The sequence below is a fragment of the Neoarius graeffei genome, chromosome 11 (assembly GCF_027579695.1).
Source record: "Neoarius graeffei isolate fNeoGra1 chromosome 11, fNeoGra1.pri, whole genome shotgun sequence".
In the NCBI taxonomy this organism is placed as follows: Eukaryota; Metazoa; Chordata; class Actinopteri; order Siluriformes; family Ariidae; genus Neoarius; species Neoarius graeffei.
In genome coordinates, this window is record NC_083579.1 from 68,759,872 (window position 1) to 68,781,519 (window position 21,648).

At 41.4% G+C, this 21,648-nt stretch overlaps 1 protein-coding gene across 1 annotated transcript in view; it reads left to right on the top strand.

Annotated features, from left to right (window-relative positions):
* Positions 1-1,108: 1,108 nt before the first annotated feature.
* Positions 1,109-21,648, top strand: part of arel1 (apoptosis resistant E3 ubiquitin protein ligase 1) — a 130,591-nt gene continuing 110,051 nt past the window's right edge. Inside the window, exons 1-3 of the mRNA XM_060934663.1 lie at positions 1,109-1,246; positions 2,431-2,757; positions 3,415-3,583. Of these exons, the coding sequence (XP_060790646.1) occupies positions 2,610-2,757; positions 3,415-3,583 (317 nt within the window). The 5' untranslated portion in view covers positions 1,109-1,246; positions 2,431-2,609. The remainder of the gene's footprint in view (positions 1,247-2,430; positions 2,758-3,414; positions 3,584-21,648) is intronic.

Sequence of the window (21,648 nt, forward strand, 5' to 3'; positions counted from 1 at the left end):
AATAAAATAAAATGAGAAAAATAAAAATAGAAGAATTAAAAAAAAAAACCAATATAAACAGTATAAACACTCTAGATAGGAACTAGACATAGACTAAACACTCAGACAATATAAACAGTATAAATAAACAGTATAAGCACTAGATAAGAACAAGACACAGACTAAACACTCAAACAGACAATATAAACAGTATAATATAGTTGTATAGTAATGTGTAATGACAGATTATCTATCTATGGAAACTCACTGGCACTCAGAACTCAACTATTTTTGACAAATAACCCAGCTATTAATTCGTATCATGATGCGGAGCAAATATTTATGTAAATCTATTTCATAATTAAATTAAATAAACCCTGACCATTTCTATTTTCTGTAGAGATAAAACGCAGTAGACCAAACCCCTCGTGTCAAGGCGAAGAAACAAGTCAACCAGATTTAATATAGAGCTGAAGAATTGCATATTTTGTTGTGAAAATGTTGAAACTACAGATCATTTATTTTTCTTATGTTTATACAGTAACACCTTTTGGGACGATGTATGTGACTGGCTCTGTGAAAACATTCCTACCGTTCCTTTTTTAAACTTGAATCTACTCAAATATGGGTGTATACACAAAGACAAAAACATAGAACATTGGAAAAGCCAACTTTATGTTGGCCTATCTTAAATGTTTTTTTTTTTTGTAAGTGTGTATTTTTATATGTATTATTTGGACCTTTGAGTCTGTAACAATAAAGTGTATATAGAGCTTTTAATAAATGTGGTGACGTGTTTAGGAAAATATTATATTCACAAATGCAAATGCATAAAGACAATCCCCATTTTCCCTTCCTTTAAAAACGAGTTATGTTTGTACAGTAAATCCGTCAGATATTTAAAAACTAAGAGGAGTAACGAACTTATATCAATAATAGACAGCTTCAATTTGTTATAATGTACCCCCCTCCATTACTTTCTTTCGAGTGTCTTTTTTTCCTCTTTTTATCATTTTATTTATTTTTTTCCTCTTATGTTTTATAATTTCTTGATATGTGTACTATGTGTGCTATGTTCCTACAAGGTTCTGTAAAAAAGACATACATTTGCCTTAATGCTCTGTAAACCTTTGAAACTTCCAATTAAAAAAAAAAAAGTCAACCTTTGACGTCATCAAAAAGCGACGTCGCACTTCTTTAGCTTGTCAACGGAGCGCTAAGGGATACTAAGGCAAGAAGAAGTAAAGCTGGACTCTTCGGCTATTAGGTATGAATTAAAGTCACGGGGTTTGCTCTTTCGGGTTGTTTTACAGCTCCAGACAGTAAAAAATATCTGGTAAATGTTTTATTTCTTGTCGTATTTGAACACTCCGCCATTATATTTCTAATAAGGCTCGGTTTAGCTAGCTGCCTGGCTAAGTTGTCTCAATAAACATTGGCATTTCTGCCTAATTAACGGCAACCAGCTTCACTTATTAGCATCTGAGTGGAGTTTATTTACAGCTAGTATTTAAAAAATGGTGTTTATCAGGGTTTAATGTCTCTGACCCTGTAGTAGAAGCCAATGCTGGGCGAGCAGGTAAAGTGCCACCTTGGTTTTGTTTAACCAACCAAATGACCAGACACACCTGGCTCCTGACACTCAGCTCTCACACACACTGCAAAGCTTATAATCATTTCTTGACTGTTTACAATTATAATAAGTAGATAGTATTTAAAAAAAAAAAACCAATACTACTTTAACTGTGTGCTAAATCAGGAGCTTGATTTTCAATAATGGAAGCCAGCTTCATGCTGGAAATAAACACTTTTTTTGTGGGGGGGCATCTCTCATATTTCTGACAGTGGCCTAAAATGCTAGATTAGATTTAAAACCCACAAATTTGTTGTAGTATACTGACCGACAGAACACACACATCATGAACGTGAACATACAACCCAACCAGGCTTTAATTTCGCTGCCATTTGTGGTTCTGATGTTTTGCATAACATGGCAGTAAAAGCTGAGCCCAGTATCTCATATCGGGTATTGGGTATCAGCCGATACCCAGAGCTCTGATGAAACCTTTGTCAGTTGCAGCGTGTCTTTTAGCACACAAGGTCTGCCATATGTGCAGGCTCAAGGGCACAAGATTAATTGATTTGTCAGGAAAAATATCAGTTGCTGCATCTCCAGTTCCAGGGCCCGGCTGTATTTAAGATGTGTTGTAACTGTGCACTGGTGTGATGGCAGATAATTATAACTAAGTATTCTGCTCATTGGGGGAGCTCATGCATAATGAATACATCTGGATTACACCCTTCACCCACCCCTGTGTGCTTTTTAAATATTTACATTACTTTGGTCACCTGTCTATAAGCCACAGGCTTGGATTTGCATCGTGTAATATAATTATTATTATTCATACATCAGAAGATTGCTCAGTTTGAAGTATTGTGTTTCTCTTACAGAGATACTCAAGTGCTAAAGACATCATGGGACGAACATTGAGAAGAAAACGAATCATCTGAGAGTGCTGAGACTACAAATATTGAAAGTGAGCGAGCAAGCGAGAGAGGCTCCATTTTACGTGAAGTTCACTGTAATTCTCTGAGCACACAGACGTCTGATCAAGGCTGAAGATGGTCTGATGGACCGGCGCTTCTTGCTGACATTAATCTTCTGTTCAGTCTCATGGATTTTCTTTTGGGAACTGCGCTGGAAGAAGAGCAAGGAAAGTCAGATTGAAGAATGGCTGCAAGGCCATAGCCTGTCCGAATACAAGCATTTATTTGAAGGTCAGGAATGTTTCGTTTTTGATGTCATTTGATTGTATGTATCGGAAATTGAAGTTACCAAACTCTACTATTTCCTTTTAGATACCGTGGTATGGATGGTACGATAGCATTAACGGTAGATCTTTTTGTATTTTTAGTATACAGTATATCTTTTACCTGAAAGTGCATATAGCAGCCTGTAAATTTACAAATAAATTGCATCTTCCTGCAGAAAAAGATACACAATACATATCCACAACATGTACTCTTGGTCGTACCGCTAAAGTGGCAAGGAAAAGTAGAGTTTGGTACCTTTTTTTTTTTTTTTTTTTTTAATTTCTGAAAATGGAGGAAATTAGAGCTTGTTTGACCTCAAATAAAAAAAAAAAAAAAAGGCAGCACTGGAAGTAAATAGCACTTACAGGAACTTGCGCCGATTTATAATCACATTCTCTGCAACGATCTCAAATGATTGCAGTATTTAAAGTTTTCATTTAAAAAAAAGCTGATGTAAATGGGTGAGGTTTTTGTTTATCATGATGAACGGGGATATTAAAGCAAAAGAAACCAGTATTCAGTCCTAGATTTTTCTTGAATAGGAGCACTGCTGTGTTACTTTGCCCTCTTTTCGCCAGCATGTGACTGACTCTGTATATGTGCGGACGTTTGATCGTACAGATGTGCAGTCTCTGGAAGAGTTGAGTCTGAGCGTGCTGACTCGTTTGGAGGAGGTGGTGAAGGAACAGCGGCGCTGGAGGGACATCGCTGAAGCCAACGTCCGTCTGCTCCGAGACTTTGCCTTTCAGGAGTGGCTGTGCTCCCAAAGCCTCGAGCACTACTACCACACGTAAGACCAACCATACACACCACTGATGTTCAGATTCATGATTCGAGACATGCTGGACCTACTGCAGCACAGTAAGTTTGTCCTGATCAGGGAAAATTACATGGAAGTGGTGTGTGTGTGTGTGGGGTTTTTTTTTTTTTTTTTTGATTCTGCATGTTCTTGCTGTTTGCATTTTATTCCACGAGGGGGCAGTAGTGACCGCAGCCTGCTCCAGCTGAATGACATTGAGCTGTACCAGCTGCAGTAAACAGGAGGTCATTGCAGCAGTGACTGTTGGAGCGTTGTTCCGCTCAGTCCGTCTCTGCAGTGCTGCAGCGAGTGTCGCAACATTCTCTCTCTCTCTGTGTCTCTCTCTCTCTCACACACACAAACACACACCGAATACACACGCCAGGCTTTATTTGAGAAATCGTTTCACTCTGTGGGTAGCGTAGCTGTAAGGTACACAGTAGTAGTAATGTTGAGGTGTGTCTTACCCTGGTCGTTATATTATGTTTGACATGATGCTTAATCTGGTGTTTAGATGCGAGTAAATGAAAAATCAAACGGTTTATCACATTGTAGATTGTCTCAAACTGTTCCAGAAGTCCGAGTCTGCTTTCGTCATTCAGAATCTAGCCGGCGTTTTTGTTCTCATCCTTTAAGTATCAGTTCTGCTCAATGCCTCAATTATTCCTTCTACCACAGTGCTGCTGGATTCTCGAATCTGATTGGTCAGAAGGTGTTGATTGATTGATTTTTCTCATCTCATCTCATTATCTCTAGCCGCTTTATCTTGTTCTACAGGGTCGCAGGCAAGCTGGAGCCTATCCCAGCTGACTACGGGCGAAAGGCGGGGTACACCCTGGACAAGTCGCCAGGTCATCGCAGGGCTGACACATAGACACAGACAACCATTCACACTCACATTCACACCTACGGTCAATTTAGAGTCACCAGTTAACCTAACCTGCATGTCTTTGGACTGTGGGGGAAACCGGAGCACCCGGAGGAAACCCACGCAGAGAACATGCAAACTCCGCACAGAAAGGTCCTCGCCGGCCACGGGGCTCGAACCCGGACCTTCTTGCTGTGAGGCGACAGCGCTAACCACTACACCGCCGTGCAGCCCCTTGATTGATTTTTATTATTATTTTTTTTCTTTGACCGTAGTGCCAGCTGTGATGTGATTTGACTTACAAGTCTATATTAAGGCACTTTCTCTGATATCTTTCTGTAATCAGACTATACAGGGACTGATATAGTGGATATTCTACATAAACAAGGCAAGTTTATTTATATAGTACATTTCATACGCAGTGGCAGTTCAGTGTGCTTTACAGAAGTAAAAGCAAAACAGTAAACAATAGAGAATAAAATTACATAAAATAAATGGGAAAAATATAATAAGAATTAAACAATAGTAGAAATAAAATGATAAAATGAAGTAGAAGTTCAAATAGGGGGGGAAAAAAAACAGCAGAATAAAATAGAATAAAAGTTAAGTAAAATTTGAAACATGCAGAAACTGTAAAAGTACAGATTATAAAACATGTAAAGAAGACAATATTAATTATTGAACAGAAAGCATCTGGAAACAGCTTGGTCTTTAGTCTAGATTTGAAGCTGCCAACAGCAGGAGCATTTTTGATGTCCTCTGGCAGTTGGTTCCATAGCTGTACTGCATAGTAGCTAAAAGCTGCTTCACCACACTTTGTTTTAACAACAGGTTTTACCAGTAAATTTTGCTGCTGCGATCTGGTAGATCTGATTGGGTTAGGCCGCTGCAACATATCAGAGAGGTAATTGGGGCCTGTACCATTTAGAGATTTGATAAACAGATTACAGAATGAGTGTAATCCTGGATACGCTGCAGTTTTCTGCGAGAAAATGGTTATTTAGCATTTATGGAAGGAGTCTCCAGTGTCAACACTTTGTAACAGTCAGTAAGGCTACATCCACACGACAACGAGATTTTTTTTTTTTTTAGCGGGTAAAAAAAATATCGCGTCCACATGGGCAACGGATCAGTAAAATATCAGGTACATATGGCAACGCAACGCTTGCTGAAAACGATGCAATACACATGCCACACCTCTACGTGCGCTGTAAGACGGTCCCATCGGAGACACCAGAACAATAGAAGAAGTAGGACGCATGCGCATAAACCCCTTCTTCTAGTCATGTGGTTGTGACGTCATCGTAAACAAATCCGTTCTACTCATCCAGACGACTTCGCGACGGCGCCGTTGCCAGATTTTTCCACTCTGGAAACCGTTCTCAAAAAATATCGTTTTGGGGCACCCAAAACGCCGGTGCCGTGTGGACGCCAGGCCGAAACGATAAACAATTTTATTGGATTCACCTGAATCTGTTGCGGTGTGGACAGGGCCTTAGAGTAAGCTGTTTGTTTGTTTTTCCTGTATTGCTGGGTTTCACGTGACGTCACATCCGATCAGGGGCTTAGCCAGGATTGGGAAGGTTGGGAGTGTTTTCCTGGGGCAAATTTTGAAAATTTCATCTTTTTTTTTTTTTTTGGTGCAATCTGGTGACTAATGGAGCTGCAACTGAGCCTTAAAAAGAAATGAAAGAAAGCATTAATTTTACAGGGATGAGAATTTTCCGCCGATTGGCGGATTTCCGACTTTTTCAGACCAAAATGATCGTTTTTGAGATCGATGTAAATCCGTTGAGAAATTTTTTTTTTTTTGGGGGGGGGGTATGATTAACGATCTGTGGTCACCTTATAACGCAGACATCCCAAGTCTCCCGGAAGTTCCGGGAGTCTCCTGCATATTGATAGAAGCGAGCAAGAGCGTGCGCGCGCAACATTAAGGTCTGCATCACACATCTTAGAATGTGCGTGCGCGAGGGAGACTGTGTGCAGTGTTGCCAGATACTGCTGACGTTTTCCAGCCCAACAGATGTTCAAATCCCGCCAAAATGCACTTAAAAGCACCCAATCTGGCAACACTGCCTGTGTGCCTGTTCATGTAGCGCATGCCAGACAAAGAGCATCTTGATTGGGTTACTCAGCAAAATAAGCCAATCAGCTTTCAGTGTGGGTGGGCTTTTATCTCTTTTCTCGAGGACCGGAGTTTGAGTCAGTGCAGCCTACAGGATCGGCATGGCAGAGAGAGAGTGCGCGCCCCAAAAAATATATATCAATTACATGTCATATATAAGTGTGTATCTTTTATAAATGGGGTTAGCTTATCTAATGTAGTATGTTGGGGAGAATCATAGTATCATATCTATATTTCTGATAAAATTTTAAGTATGATAGCATGTATAACTCTCCTACTTATTGCTCATTTCATAGGGGGACGGACTGGGGGGGGAATTGCTGGCATGTGCTGCGCGGGAGCGTCTGCCCAAATTTTTTAGGCCGAAATGAACTTATGGTTTTTGATTTAAAAAAAATTCCAGTATCTAATGCCCATTGTACACGCCTGTTCTTTAATTCAAAATCACCATCTCGAGCTTCAGATTGACCGTATGGTATCTGCATTACATTACACAACATCCTGTCCAGATAAAACCGAGTTAGTACACACAACAGTTGAAAGGGAAGTGATGAGTGATGTTGAATGTTGCCTGCTTAATATGCAAGAGCTCCTGCTACCATGATAACAACAGAAGAAAGCTTCAGAGAATTATATGATAGAACTTTTTTCTGGTTTGCACTTCATTTTAAAGGATTAGAGTATTCAAAGACATGAATAGCTAAAATGCAGAAATATAATACTGTAGAGCTCGTTTATATTAAAAGGTGCATTGATTTTTTTGAAATCATCAAATGTGAATTGATTAAAAACAAGTCTCTTGTAACATATTAATCATTTTCACCTGGGAGTCCACCAAGAAGGGGAATTTATTTCCAAATAAATTGCAAATTTTTGCTGATAAAATTAATGGTTTTGGGGTAAAAAAAAAAAAAAATGGCCAAAAATCATTAGCCCCATCCCCCCGCCCCGGTTTTTTCAGACTTTTTAATTAGGCATTTAACACGTTTTATTTACTAACTTAATGTTATAACAAAGTTTAAATTCATTATTAACCAGAACTTTTACAAATCACTGTAAGCTCTCAAAACTCTTAGTATTTTGCTTCCATTCAGCCTCAGTTCGAAGTCCGACCAATAAGAACGCTACGTTTATGGCGGTAAATCTGATTTTCTTGATTTAACGTCCATGTATGGAAAGCACATGCGCCAGGTACGTCCCGGGAAACCCGCTGAGCGTCGACGAAAACATCCACAGAAATGCACGAAATTACTTCACAAAACAATTTATTTACAAAGCAATAAAATCTTCTACAAATTCCTGCAATAAAAGTAGAAGCCTTAAATTATAGTTTCTAGTGCATTTAAGACAAAAAACAAAATACAAATTGCTGCAATCAAGTCTCATTACACAGAATACAGCTTTACTATAAACAACGATAACAAATGAGATTCGTCCGTCTCTGAAGATTAATATTATGAATATATATTATACACACAACTGAAAATAATAGATACCTTGAACAAGTTTTGATTTTACGAAATGTACTGTACATTAATGCAAATGTTACGTCACAAAATGTTAGGAATCATTTTGATTCTGTTAAAAAGTGCAATAAAGAGGAGGTGAAATTAAGTTACAAATGAACGGAAATGTTCCTGTAGTTACTTGAAATGTAAATGCTGTAAACAATACAAAAAAATTCAATAATACAGTGGCATGCAAAAGTTTGGGCACCCTTGCTGAAAATGTCTGTTACTGTGAATAGTTCAGTGAGCAGAAGATGAACTGATCACCAAAAGGCATAAAGGTAAAGACGAGACATTTCTTTTCAGCGTTTTCTGCAAGATTTGCGTATTATTTTTGTTTTGTACAATTGGAGAGTGAAAAAAAGAAAAGGAACACCATGCGAAAGTTTGGGCACCCCAATACATTTGAGTTCTCGGGTAACTTTTACCAAGGTTCCAGACCTTAATCAGCTTATTGAGCTGTGGCTTTTTCAAATTCTTCGTTAGGAAAGGTCAGATGATGCAGATTTCAAAGCTGTATAAATTCTCTGACTCCTCAAACTTGTCCCTAAAATCAACAGCCATGGGCTCCTCTAAGCAACTCCCTCGCATTCTGAATAATAAAATAATTGATGCTCACAAAGCAGGAGAAGGCTACAAGAACGTAGCAAAGTGTTTTCAGGTAGCCGTTTCCTCAGATTGTAATGTTTATTAAGAAATGGCAGTTAACAGAAACAGTGGAGATCAAGGTGAGGTCTGGAAGAACTGCTCGTTGGATTGCTAGAAAGGCAAATAAAAACCCCTGTTTGACTGCAAAAGACCTTCAGAAAGATTTAGCAGACCCTGGAGTGGTGGTGCACTGCTCTACTATGCAGCGACACCTGAACAAATATGACCTTCATGAGAGAGTCATCGGAAGAAAACCTTTCCTGCATCCGAGCCACAAAATTCAGCATCTGAAGTTTGCAAATGAACATCTAAATAAGCCTGATGCATTTTGGAAACAAGTCCTGTGGACTGATGAAATCAAAATAGAACTTTTTGGCCACAATGTGCAAAGGTATGTTTGGAGAAAAAAGGGTGCCAAATTCCCGGAAAAGAACACCTCTCCAACTCTGAAGCATGGGTATGGATCGATCATGCTTTGGGGTTGTGTTGCAGCCAGTGGCACAGGGCACATTTCACTGGTCGAGGGAAGCATGGATTCGAATAAATACCAGCAAATCCTGGAAGCAAACATCACACCATCTGTAAAAAAAAAAAGTTGAAGTTAAAAAGAGGACGGGTCCTACAATAAGACGATGATCCAAAACACACCTCAGACTCTACAATGGAATACCTCGAGGCCCAAGCTGAAGGTTTTGCCCGGGCCCTCACAGTCCCCTGACCTAAACATCATTGAAAATCTGTGGATAGATCTCAAAAGAGCAGCGCATGCAAGACAGCCCAAGAAACTTGTAGAACTGGAAGCCTTTTGCAAGGACGAATGTGTGAAAATCCCCCAGGTAAGAACTGAAAGATTATTATCTGGCTACAAAAAGTGTTTATAAGCTGTGATACTTGCCAAAGGGGATGTTACTAGGTACTAACCATGCAGGGTGCCCAAACTTTTGCTTCGGGCCCTTTTCCTTTGTCATTTTGAAAACGTAAAAGATGAAAATAAAAAAAAGTTTTTGCTTAAAATATAAATGGAAAGAAGGTCCGGGTTCGAGCCCCGGGGCCGGCGAGGGCCTTTCTGTGTGGAGTTTGCATGTTCTCCCCGTGTCCGTGTGGGTTTCCTCCGGGTGCTCCGGTTTCCCCCACAGTCCAAAGACATGCAGGTTAGGTTAACTGGTGACTCTAAATTGACCGTAGGTGTGAGTGTGAATGGTTGTCTGTGTCTATGTGTCAGCCCTGTGATGACCTGGCGACTTGTCCAGGGTGTACCCCGCCTTTCGCCCGTAGTCAGCTGGGATAGGCTCCAGCTTGCCTGCGACCCTGTAGAACAGGATAAAGCGGCTACAGATAATGAGATGAGATGAGATAAACGCGCAAAGATATTTATCTAAATACATGACCTACTCATTCTAAACCTGTGAGAAATATGTGCAAGCGAAGAAACAATTGTTTTTTGTTTTTTTTTAAATCCTATGTGCAGTCGCTGGATATGAGCAGTCGCATGCTCTGATTGGCTACTCTACTACTAGTCTATCAGCTCATATACTGTGAGTAGAGAAAAACAATGTCGGCGCGTGTTGCTGAACCAACTGAGGACGAAATAAAAACTCTACTTGAAAACAAAACCCCAAAAAATACAAAAAAAAAAAACCTCCAACAAAATATAGAATACAAGTATTTTATGGTAAGAACGTTTTTAAAATTTTCAAGAATATTACAGTTTTTCTCGATTGCTAAGACACATTTCTTGAAAGCTGCTCTCCTTTTCTCTAAACTGTGAACACAAAACCCAATTTTCAAGCTACATTCACAAAACCTCAGACTAGAGGTCTGCACGGGACAGAATTTTCAGTCCCGCTTCCGCCCGCTCCCACAAAGAATTATGATTTTCAGTCCCGCTCCCGCCCACGCCTGCCATATTTTTTTCCCGCTCCCGCCTGCAAATCCCGCATGATGCAGACGTTCGCGTTATTTCTCACGAAAGTTCTTGTCATTGGCTTGGGGAATTATTACATGCTGAGCTCTCCACTGACCGATCCTTCACCTAGCGCACGTAGCGAGGGTGCGCGTTGCCAGGCGGCATGCGCAGCTGAGGCTTTACAGAGATGCCCAATAGGACTCTTGACTTTTTAATGGTAAATGTACTTCTTTTTAAAACAGCACTTACTTCTGAAGCACTGTGAGCTTCACTAGAGGAGCTCTGCTCTTCTGCCATGATCAGAGATCTCAAACACGGAAGAGCAGAAAGGAATCGGAAACGTACGCGAGATTAGACCACATCCGCAAATTTAGGCATCTTAAAATGTTTTTATTAATGCCAAATAAAATATCCAGCACAAATTATACGATATACATAAATTAATAATTTATAAATTTTATTTTAAACACATTTTTAGTTAGCGGGACTGCAGCTTAGCTCATCACCTCTCCCGCCCGCTCCCGCATTGTGCACTTCCCCTCCCGCCCGCGCCCGCAATGAGCTTTCAAAATTTGTCCCGCGCCGCACTGCTTTGCGTCGGGTCCCGTGGAAGTGCAGGGCTGTACCTCAGACTCTTCTTGCAAAACCAAACTTTCACCTCAAAACAGTTCAATCTGTGCTCGAAACTGAACTATGTTGTCAAATCGTGCCCCGAGTCAGTCAAAATTAAAAACACTACTGAGCAGTCACTAAACACTACATAGAAAAATAGAAAAACACAATGCTCAGGACATGAAGCTGGAGAAATAAATGTTTATTGTTCACTGTAGGCTAAATGCATGTTGCAAAACAAAAAACGGTGCATTTAGCACTTGGACAAAAAACAGAAATCTTGTTTTTACAAGCGCTACATGTAAATGCACAAGCAGAAATCTTGTGCATTTGCCACTTGTGTACAATAAGCCCATGTAAAAATAAAGTACAGAAATATACAAATAAGTGCATTACTCAGCCACGACATCATGTCTCCGTACTGGGTCAGGCCACAGGACTTCATCCACATCACAGGCCACATTCTGTCTGGCCAGGCAATGGGGGGAAAAAAAAAACCCTGGCATGCCGTATCCAGGCTTGGCATGTCACCACAGGCAAGTTCCATGGCTTGCAGGAGGTTTACCCTGGTGTAAGGTTGGCGTTCATATACCTTCCACCACCATGAGGAGAAGAATTCCTCAATGGGGTTTAGAAAAGGGGAGCACGGTAGAAGGCAAAGATTGATAAAACCTTGGTTCATATCGAACCACTCTCTCACCTGGAGGGCTCTGTGAAAACTCACATTGTCCCAAACAACAACATCGATGGGATGCTCATCCTGCTGCCCTAATGGAGCATCTTGCATATGATTGAGGAAAATGAGGAGCTGGTGAGTGTTGTAGGGCCCCAGGTTGGCATGATGGTGGACAACCCCATGATTGCTGATGGCAGCACATAATGTGACATTGCCACCAATCTGCCCAGGGACACCAACAATGGCCTGATGGCCAATCACATTACGGCGCCTCCTTCTCCTTTTGGTGAGATTAAACCCAGCTTCATCCATGTAGATGTACACTACCTACCGTTCAAAAGTTTGGGGTCACTTTGAAATGTCCTTATTTTTGAAAGAAAAGCACTGTTCTTTTCAATGAAGATCAATTTAAACTAATCAGAAATCCACTCTATACATTGCTAATGTGGTAAATGACTATTCTAGCTGCAAATGTCTGGTTTTTGGTGCAATATCTCCATAGGTGTATAGAGGCCCATTTCCAGCAACTCTCACTCCAGTGTTCTAATTGGGGGCCAAGCAGCGAAGCTGCGAAGGCACCCATAGTGATTCTACTGTTTCTTCTTCTTCTTCTTCTTATTGGGGGCCAAGCAGCAAAGCTGCGAAGGCACCCATAGGGATTCTACTGTTTCTTATTATTGGGGGCCAAGCAGCGAAGCTGCGAAGGCACCCATAGTGATTCTATTGTTTCTTCTTCTTATTATTATTATTATTATTATTATTGGGGGCCAAGCAGCAAAGCTGCGAAGGCACCCATAGTGATTCTATTGTTTCTTATTATTATTATTATTATTATTATTATTATTATTATTATTATTATTATTCAGTCCACTTCCGCCTCTGCAAGTCTATGGCAGCCCATAGAACCGTCTGGTAAAAAGTTGTGAAATTTGGCACACTGATTCTAGACACTCTCAACATTCCTCTCACCAAATTTCAGGCCTCTACCTCAAACCCGTTAGCGCCACCAACAGGTCAAAGTCCCAGGTACATTTCTGCTTGTAACTTTTGAACCGTTGGTCTGATTTTCAAAAACTTGGTATCCCTGGAATCCTTGGGCCAAGACGAATCCAACGCACCCCATGACGTCATTTCTCGCCCATATATTTTTCCCGCCATTTTGATTTTTGTGAAAATCAATTAAAATGTTTCAACTCCCTCAATTTTTTACCAATTTCTCCCAAACTTGGAAGATAGCATAATTGGACCAACCTGCACAAAAGTTATACCCGGTGATTTGAATTTCACAAGCGTTTGGCCGTGGCAGCCAATCAAACTTGGCTGCAAAGATGCGAAACAGGAAGTGTGCTCATTTCTCGGCCACCCTTTGGCGTATCTTAACGAAACTTGGTGCCTTTATGCAGCACCCCTCCCGAAAGGGCCCCAAAAAATTTGGAACAAATTGGCTGCTAGGGGGCGCTATAACTAGGAAAAATGTCTTTTGGCTCATATCTCATGACTCGTTTTGGCTAGAAACAAAATTCCACTATGGCAGGAATCCTTGGCTCAAGCCGAATCCATCGCACCCTATGACGTCATATTCTGCCTTGAGGATTTTCCGCCATTTTGAATTTTGTTAAAATCAGTGAAATTCTATGGCAACGCATAGAACCGTCTGACTAGAGGTTTTTAAACTTGGCACACTGATTCTAGGCTCCCTCAAGGATCTTGTCACCAAATTTCAACTCAGCACCTCAAACTCTCTAGCGCCACCAACAGGTCAAAGTTGCAAGTACACTTCTGCTTGTTACTTTTGAACCATACGTCTGATCATCAAAATCTTAGTATCACTGGAATACTTGGGTCACCACGAATGCAGGGGCCCTGTCTCGTCATATTCCACCCAGGAGATTTTCCGCCATTTTGAATTATGTGAAAATCAATTAAAATGCTTCTCCTCCCACAATTTTTGAAGAATTTCTCCCAAACTTGGTACATGGCAACTGGGGACTAAGCTGCACAAGAAACATACCCGGTTTTTAGAATTTCTTAAGCGTTTGGCCGTGGCAGCCAATCAAATTTGGCGGGCAGATGCAAGACAGGAAGTGTGCTCATTTCTCGGCGAACCTTTGGCGTATCTTAACGAAACTTGGTGGCTTTATGCAACACCCCTCCCCAAAGGGCAGCAAAAAATTTGGAACAAATTGGCTGCTAGGGGGCGCTATAACTAGGAAAAATGTCTTTTGGCTCATATCTCATGATGCGTTTTGCCTAGAAACAAAATTCCACTATGTCAGGAATCCTTGGCTCAAGCCGAATCCACCGCACCCTATGACGTCATATTCTGCCTTGAGGATTTTCCACCATTTTGAATTTTGTTAAAATCAATGAAATTCTATGGCAATGCATAGAACCGTCTGACTAGCGGTTTTTAAACTTGGCACACTGATTCTAGGCTCCCTCAAGGATCTTGTCACCAAATTTCAACTCAGCACCTCAAAAACTCTAGCGCCACCAACAGGTCAAAATTGCAGGTACATTTATGCTTGTTACTTTTGAACCATACGTCTGATCATCAAATTCTTAGTGTGGCTGGAATGCTTGGGTCAAAAGGAATCCAATGGGCCCTGTCTCCTCATATTCCACCCAGTAGATTTTCCGCCATTTTGAATTATGTGAAAATCAATTAAAATGCTTCTCCTCCCTCAATTTTTGGAAAATTTCTCCCAAACGTGGTACATGGCAACTGGGGCCTAACCTGCACAAGAAATATGCCCGGTTTTTAGAATTTCTTAAGCGTTTGGCCGTGGCAGCCAATCAAATTTGGCTGGCATATGCAAAACAGGAAGTTTGCTCATTTCTCGGCCACCCTTTGGCGTATCTTAACGAAACTGGGTGGCTTTATGCAGCACCCCTCCCCAAAGGGCAGCAAAAAATTTGGAACAAATTGGCTGCTAGGGGGCGCTATAACTAGGAAAAATGTCTTTAGGCTCATATCTCATGATGCGTTTTGGCTAGAAACAAAATTCCACTATGTCAGGAATCCTTGGCTCAAGCCGAACTCATCGCACCCTATGACGTCATATTCTGCCTTGAGGATTTTCCGCCATTTTGAATTTTGTTAAAATCAATGAAATTCAATGGCAACGCATAGAACCGTCTGACTAGAGGTTTTTAAACTTGGCATACTGATTCTAGGCTGCCTCAAGGATCTTGTCACCAAATTTCAACTCAGCACCTCAAAAACTCTAGCGCCACCAACAGGTCAAAGTCGCAGGTACATTTCTGCTTGTTACTTTTGAAACATTCGTCTGATCATCAAAATCTTAGTATCTCTAGAATGCTTGGGTCAAAAGGAATCCATCGCGCCCTGTCTCGTCATATTCTACCCAGTAGATTTTCCGGCATTTTGAATTATGTGAAAATCAATTAAAATGCTTCTCCTCCCTCAGTTTTTGACCAATTTCTCCCAAACGTGGTAGATAGCAACTCTGAAGGAGCCTACACAAGTATCTTACACGGATTTTTGAATTTCATAAAGGTTTGGCCGTGGCAACCAATCAAATTTGGCTGAGCATATGCGAACCAGGAAGTGTGCTCATATCTCGGCCGCCCTTTGGCGTATCTAAATGAAACTTGGTGGCATTGTGCAAGACCTCTCCAAAAAGGGCCCCAACAAATTTGGAACACATTGGCGGCAAGGGGGCGCTATAACAAGGAAAAATGTCTTTTTGCTCATATCTCATGATGCGTTTTGGGTAGAAACAAAATTCCACTATCGCTGGAATCCTTGGGTCAAGCCGAATCCATCACAACCTATGACGTCATATTCAGACTTGAGGATTTTCCGCCATTTTGAATTTCGTGAAAATCAATTAAAATGCTTCTCCTACCTCAATTTTTGACCAATTTCTCCCAAACTTGGTACATCGCAACTTTGCACTAGGCTGCACAAGGGCATTACATGGCGCAAATTCCTTCTACTGGCCTGACATCTCGTCTCATAACCTGCTTGGCCCCCACATTGCTGCTTGCAGCTATATTTATTATTATTATTCAGTCCACTTCCGCCTCTGCAAGTCTATGGCAGCCCATAGAACCGTCTGGTAAAAAGTTTTGAAATTTGGCACACTGATTCTAGACAGTCTCAACATTCCTCTCAGCAAATTTCAGGCCTCTGTCTCAAAGCCTCTAGCGCCACCAACAGGTCAAAGTTGCAGGTACATTTCTGCTTGTAACTTTTGAACCGTTGGTCTGATTTTCAAAACCTTGGTATCCCTGGAATCCTTGGGCCAAGACGAATCCAACGCACCCCATGACGTCATTTACCGCCCATATACTTTTCCCGCCATTTTGAATTTTGTGAAAATCAATTAAAATGTTTCAACTCCCTCAATTTTTTACCAATTTCTGCCAAACTTGGAAGATAGCATAATTGGACCAACCTGCACAAAAGTTATACCCGGTGATTTGAATTTCATAAGCGTTTGGCCGTGGCAGCCAATCAAATTTGGCTGCGCAGATGCAAAACAGGAAGTGCACTCATATCTCGGTGGCCCTTTGGCCTCTCTTGACGAAACTTGGTGGCATTATGCGAAACCCCTTCCCAAAGGGCCACAAAAAATTTGGCCCAAATTGGACGCTAGGGGGCGCTATAACTAGGAAAAATGTCTTTTGGCTCATATCTCATGATGCGTTTTGGCTAGAAAGAAAATTCAACTATATCTGGAATCCATGGGTCAAGACGAATCCATCGCATCCTATGACGTCATATTCTGCCTTGAGGATTTTCCGCCATTTTGAATTTTGTTAAAATCAATGAAATTCTATGGCAACACATAGAACCATCTGACTAGAGGTTTTTAAACTTGGTAGACTGATTCTAGGCTGCCTCAAGGATCTTGTCACCAAATTTCAACTCAGCACCTCAAAGTCTCTAGCGCCACCAACAGGTCAAAGTCGCAGGTACATTTCTGCTTGTTACTTTTGAACCATACGTCTGATCATCAAAATCTTAGTATCGCTGGAATGCTTGGGTCAGACCGACTACAACGCACCCTGTCTCGTCATATCACACCCAGTAGATTTTCCGCCATTTTGAATTATGTGAAAATCAATTAAAATGCTTCTCCTCCCTCAATTTTTGAACAATTTCTCCCAAACTTGGTAGCTGGCAACTGGGGACTAATCTGCACAAGAAACTTACCCGGTAATTAGAATTTCCTAAGCGTTTGGCTGTGGCAGCCAATCAAATTTGGCTTGCAGATGCAAAACAGGAAGTGTGCTCATTTCTCGGCCACCCTTTGGCCTATCTTAACAAAACTTGGTGGCCTTATGCAGCACCCCTCCCCAAAGGGCAGCAAAAAATTTGGAACAAATTGGCTGCTAGGGGGCGCTATAACTAGGAAAAATGTCTTTTGGCTCATATCTCATGATGCGTTTTGGGTAGAAACAAAATTCTACTATCTCTGGAATCCATGGGTCAAGACGAATGCATCGCACCCTATGCCGTCATATTCTGCCTTGAGGATTTTCCGCCATTTTGAAATTTGTTAAAATCAATGAAATTAGATGGCAACCCATAGAACCGTATGACTAGAGGTTTTCAAATTTTTCAGACTGATTCTAGGCTCCCTCAAGGGTCTTGTCACCAAATTTCAACTCACCACCTCAAACTCTCTAGCGCCACCAACAGGTCAAATTCGCAGGTACATTTCTGGTTGTTACTTTTGGAACATACGTCTGATCGTCAAAATCTTAGTCTTTCTGGAATGCTTCCCTCAAAATGAATCCAACGCGCCCTGTTTCGTCATATTGCACCTGGTAGATTTTCCGCCATTTTGAATTATGTGAAAATCAATTAAAATGCTACTCCTCCCTCAGTTTTTGACCATTTTCTCCCAAATTTGGTCCATAGCAACTGTGGATGAACCTGCACAAGAGTCTTACACGGATTTTCGAATTTCATAAGCGTTTGGCCGTGGCAGCCAATCAAATTTGGCTGCACAGACGCGAAAGAGGATGTGTGCTCACATCTCGGCCGCACTTTGGCAGATCTTAACGAAACTTGGTGGCATTATGCTAGACACAACCAGAAAGGTCCCCAAAAAACTTGGACCAACTTGGCCGCTAGGGGGCGCTATAACTAGCAAAAACGAATTTTGGCTCATATCTCATGATACGTTTGGGCTAGAAACAAAATTCCACTAGCTCTGGAATCCTTGGCTCAAGCCGAATCCATCGCACCCTATCACGTCATATTCACCCTTTAGGATTTTCCGCCATTTTGAATTTTGTAAAAATCAATTAAAATGCTTCTCCTCCCTCAATTTTTCACCAATTTCTCCCAAACTTGGTAGATAGCAACTTTGGACTAAGCTCCACAAGGGCATTACCTGTCCCAAGTGCATTCTGCTGGCCTTACGACTCGGCCCATATGCTGCGTGGCCCCCACATTGCTGCTTGCAGCTATATTTATTATTATTGGGGGCCAAGCAGCAAAGCTGCGAAGGCACCCATAGTGATTCTATTGTTTCTTATTATTATTATTGGGGGCCAAGCAGCGAAGCTGCGAAGGCACCCATAGTGATTCTATTGTTTCTTATTATTATTATTATTATTATTATTATTATTATTATTATTCAGTCCACTTCCGCCTCTGCAAGTCTATGGCAGCCCATAGAACCGTCTGGTAAAAAGTTGTGAAATTTGGCACACTGATTCTAGACACTCTCAACATTCCTCTCAGCAAATTTCAGGCCTCTACCTCAAACCCTCTAGCGCCACCAACAGCTCAAAGTCGCAGGTACATTTCTGCTTGTAACTTTTGAACCGTTGGTCTGATTTTCAAAAACTTGGTATCCCTGGAATCCTTGGGCCAAGACGAATCCAAGGCACCCCATGACGTCATTTTCCGCCATATACTTTTCCCGCCATTTTGAATTTTGTGAAAATCAATTAAAATGTTTCAACTCCCTCAATTTTTTACCAATTTCTCCCAAACTTGGAAGATAGCATAATTGGACTAACCTGCACAAAAGTTATACCCGGTGATTTGAATTTCACAAGCGTTTGGCCGTGGCAGCCAATCAAATTTGGCTGCGCAGACGCAAAACAGGAAGTGCACTCATATCTCGGTGGCCCTTTGGCCAATCTTGACGAAACTTGGTGGCATTATGCAAAACCCCTTCCCAAAGGGCCACAACAAATTTGGACCAAATTGGACGCTAGGGGGCGCTATAACTAGGAAAAATGCCTTTTGGCTCATATCTCATGATGCGTTTTGGCTAGAAAGAAAATTCAACTATCTCTGGAATCCTTGGCTCAAGACGAATCCACCGCACCCTATGACGTCATATTCTGCCTTGAGGATTTTCCGCCATTTTGAATTATGTTAAAATCAATGAAATTCTATGGCAACGCATAGAACCATCTGACTAGAGGTTTTTAAACTTGGCAAACTGATTCTAGGCTGCCTCAAGGATCTTGTCACCAAATTTCAACTCACCACCTCAAACTCTCTAGCGCCACCAACAGGTCAAAGTTGCAGGTACATTTCTGCTTGTTACTTTTGAACCATACGTCTGATCATCAAAATCTTAGTATCGCTGGAATGCTTGTGTCACAGCGACTCCAACGCGCCCTGTCTCGTCATATTCCACCCAGTAGATTTTCCGCCATTTTGAATTATGTGAAAATCAATTAAAATGCTTCTCCTCCCTCAATTTTTGAACAATTTCTCCCAAGCTTGGTAGATGGCAACTGGGGACTAATCTGCACAAGAATCTTACCCGGTAATTAGAATTTCCTAAGCGTTTGGCTGTGGCAGCCAATCAAATTTGGCTTGCAGATGCAAAACAGGAAGTGTGCTCATTTCTCGGCCACCCTTTGGCCTATCTTAACGAAACTTGGTGGCTTTATGCAGCACCCCTCCCCAAAGGGCAACAAAAAATTTGGAACAAATTGGCTGCTAGGGGGCGCTATAACTAGGAAAAATGTCTTTTGGCTCATATCTCATGATGCGTTTTGGGTAGAAACAAAATTCCACTATCTCTGGAATCCATGGGTCAAGACGAATGCATCGCACCCTATGCCGTCATATTCTGACTTGAGGATTTTCCGCCATTTTGAATTTTGTTAAAATCAAAGAAATTCGATGGCAACCCATAGAACCGTATGACTAGAGGTTTTCAAATTTGGCAGACTGATTCTAGGCACCCTCAAGGGTCTTGTGACCAAATTTCAACTCACCACCTCAAACTCTCTAGCGCCACCAACAGGTCAAATTCGCAGGTACATTTCTGCTTGTTACTTTTGAACCATACGTCTGATCGTCAAAATTTTAGGATCTCTGGAATGCCTTGGTGACATCGAATCCAACGCGCCCTGTCTCGTCATATTGCACTTGGTAGATTTTCCGCCATTTTGAATTATGTGAAAATCTATTAAAATGCTTCTTCTCCCTCAGTTTTTGACCAATTTCTCCCAAGCTTGGTACATAGTAACTGTGGACGAAGCTGCACAAGAATCTTACACGGATTTATGAATTTCATAAGCGTTTGGCAGTGGCAGCCAATCAAATTTGGCTCCTCAGACGCAAAAGAGGATGTGTGCTCACATCTCGGCTGCCCTTTGGCAGATCTTAATGAAACTTGGTGGCCTTTTGCCAGACGCCACCAGAAAGGTCCCCAAAAAACTTGGAACAACTTGGCAGCTAGGGGGCGCTATAACTAGGAAAAATTACTTTTGGCTCATATCTCATGATCTGTTTGGGCTAGAAACAAAATTCCACTATCTCTGGAATCCTTGGCTCAAGCCGAATCCATCGCAGCCTATGACGTCATATTTAGCCTTTACGATTTTCCGCCATTTTGAATTTTGAAAAAATCAATTAAAATGCTTGTCCTCCCTCAATTTTTCACCAATTTCTCCCAAACTTGGTAGATAGCAACTTTGGACTAAGCTGCACAAGGGCATTACCTGGCCCAAGTGCATTCTGCTGGCCTTCCGACTAGGCTCATATGTTGCTTGGCCCCCACATTGCTGCTTGCAGCTATATTTATTATTATTATTATTATTATTATTATTATTCAGTCCACTTCCGCCTCTGCAAGTCTATGGCAGCCCATAGAACCGTCTGGTAAAAAGTTGTGAAATTTGGCACACTGATTCTAGACACTCTCAACATTCCTCTCACCAAATTTCAGGCCTCTACCTCAAACCCGTTAGCGCCACCAACAGGTCAAAGTCCCAGGTACATTTCTGCTTGTAACTTTTGAACCGTTGGTCTGATTTTCAAAAACTTGGTATCCCTGGAATCCTTGGGCCAAGACGAATCCAACGCACCGCATGACGTCATTTCCCGCCCATATATTTTTCCCGCCATTTTGATTTTTGTGAAAATCAATTAAAATGTTTCAACTCCCTCAATTTTTTACCAATTTCTCCCAAACTTGGAAGATAGCATAATTGGACCAACCTGCACAAAAGTTATACCCGGTGATTTGAATTTCACAAGCGTTTGGCCGTGGCAGCCAATCAAACTTGGCTGCAAAGATGCGAAACAGGAAGTGTGCTCATTTCTCGGCCACCCTTTGGCGTATCTTAACGAAACTTGGTGCCTTTATGCAGCACCCCTCCCGAAAGGGCCCCAAAAAATTTGGAACAAATTGGCTGCTAGGGGGCGCTATAACTAGGAAAAATGTCTTTTGGCTCATATCTCATGACTCGTT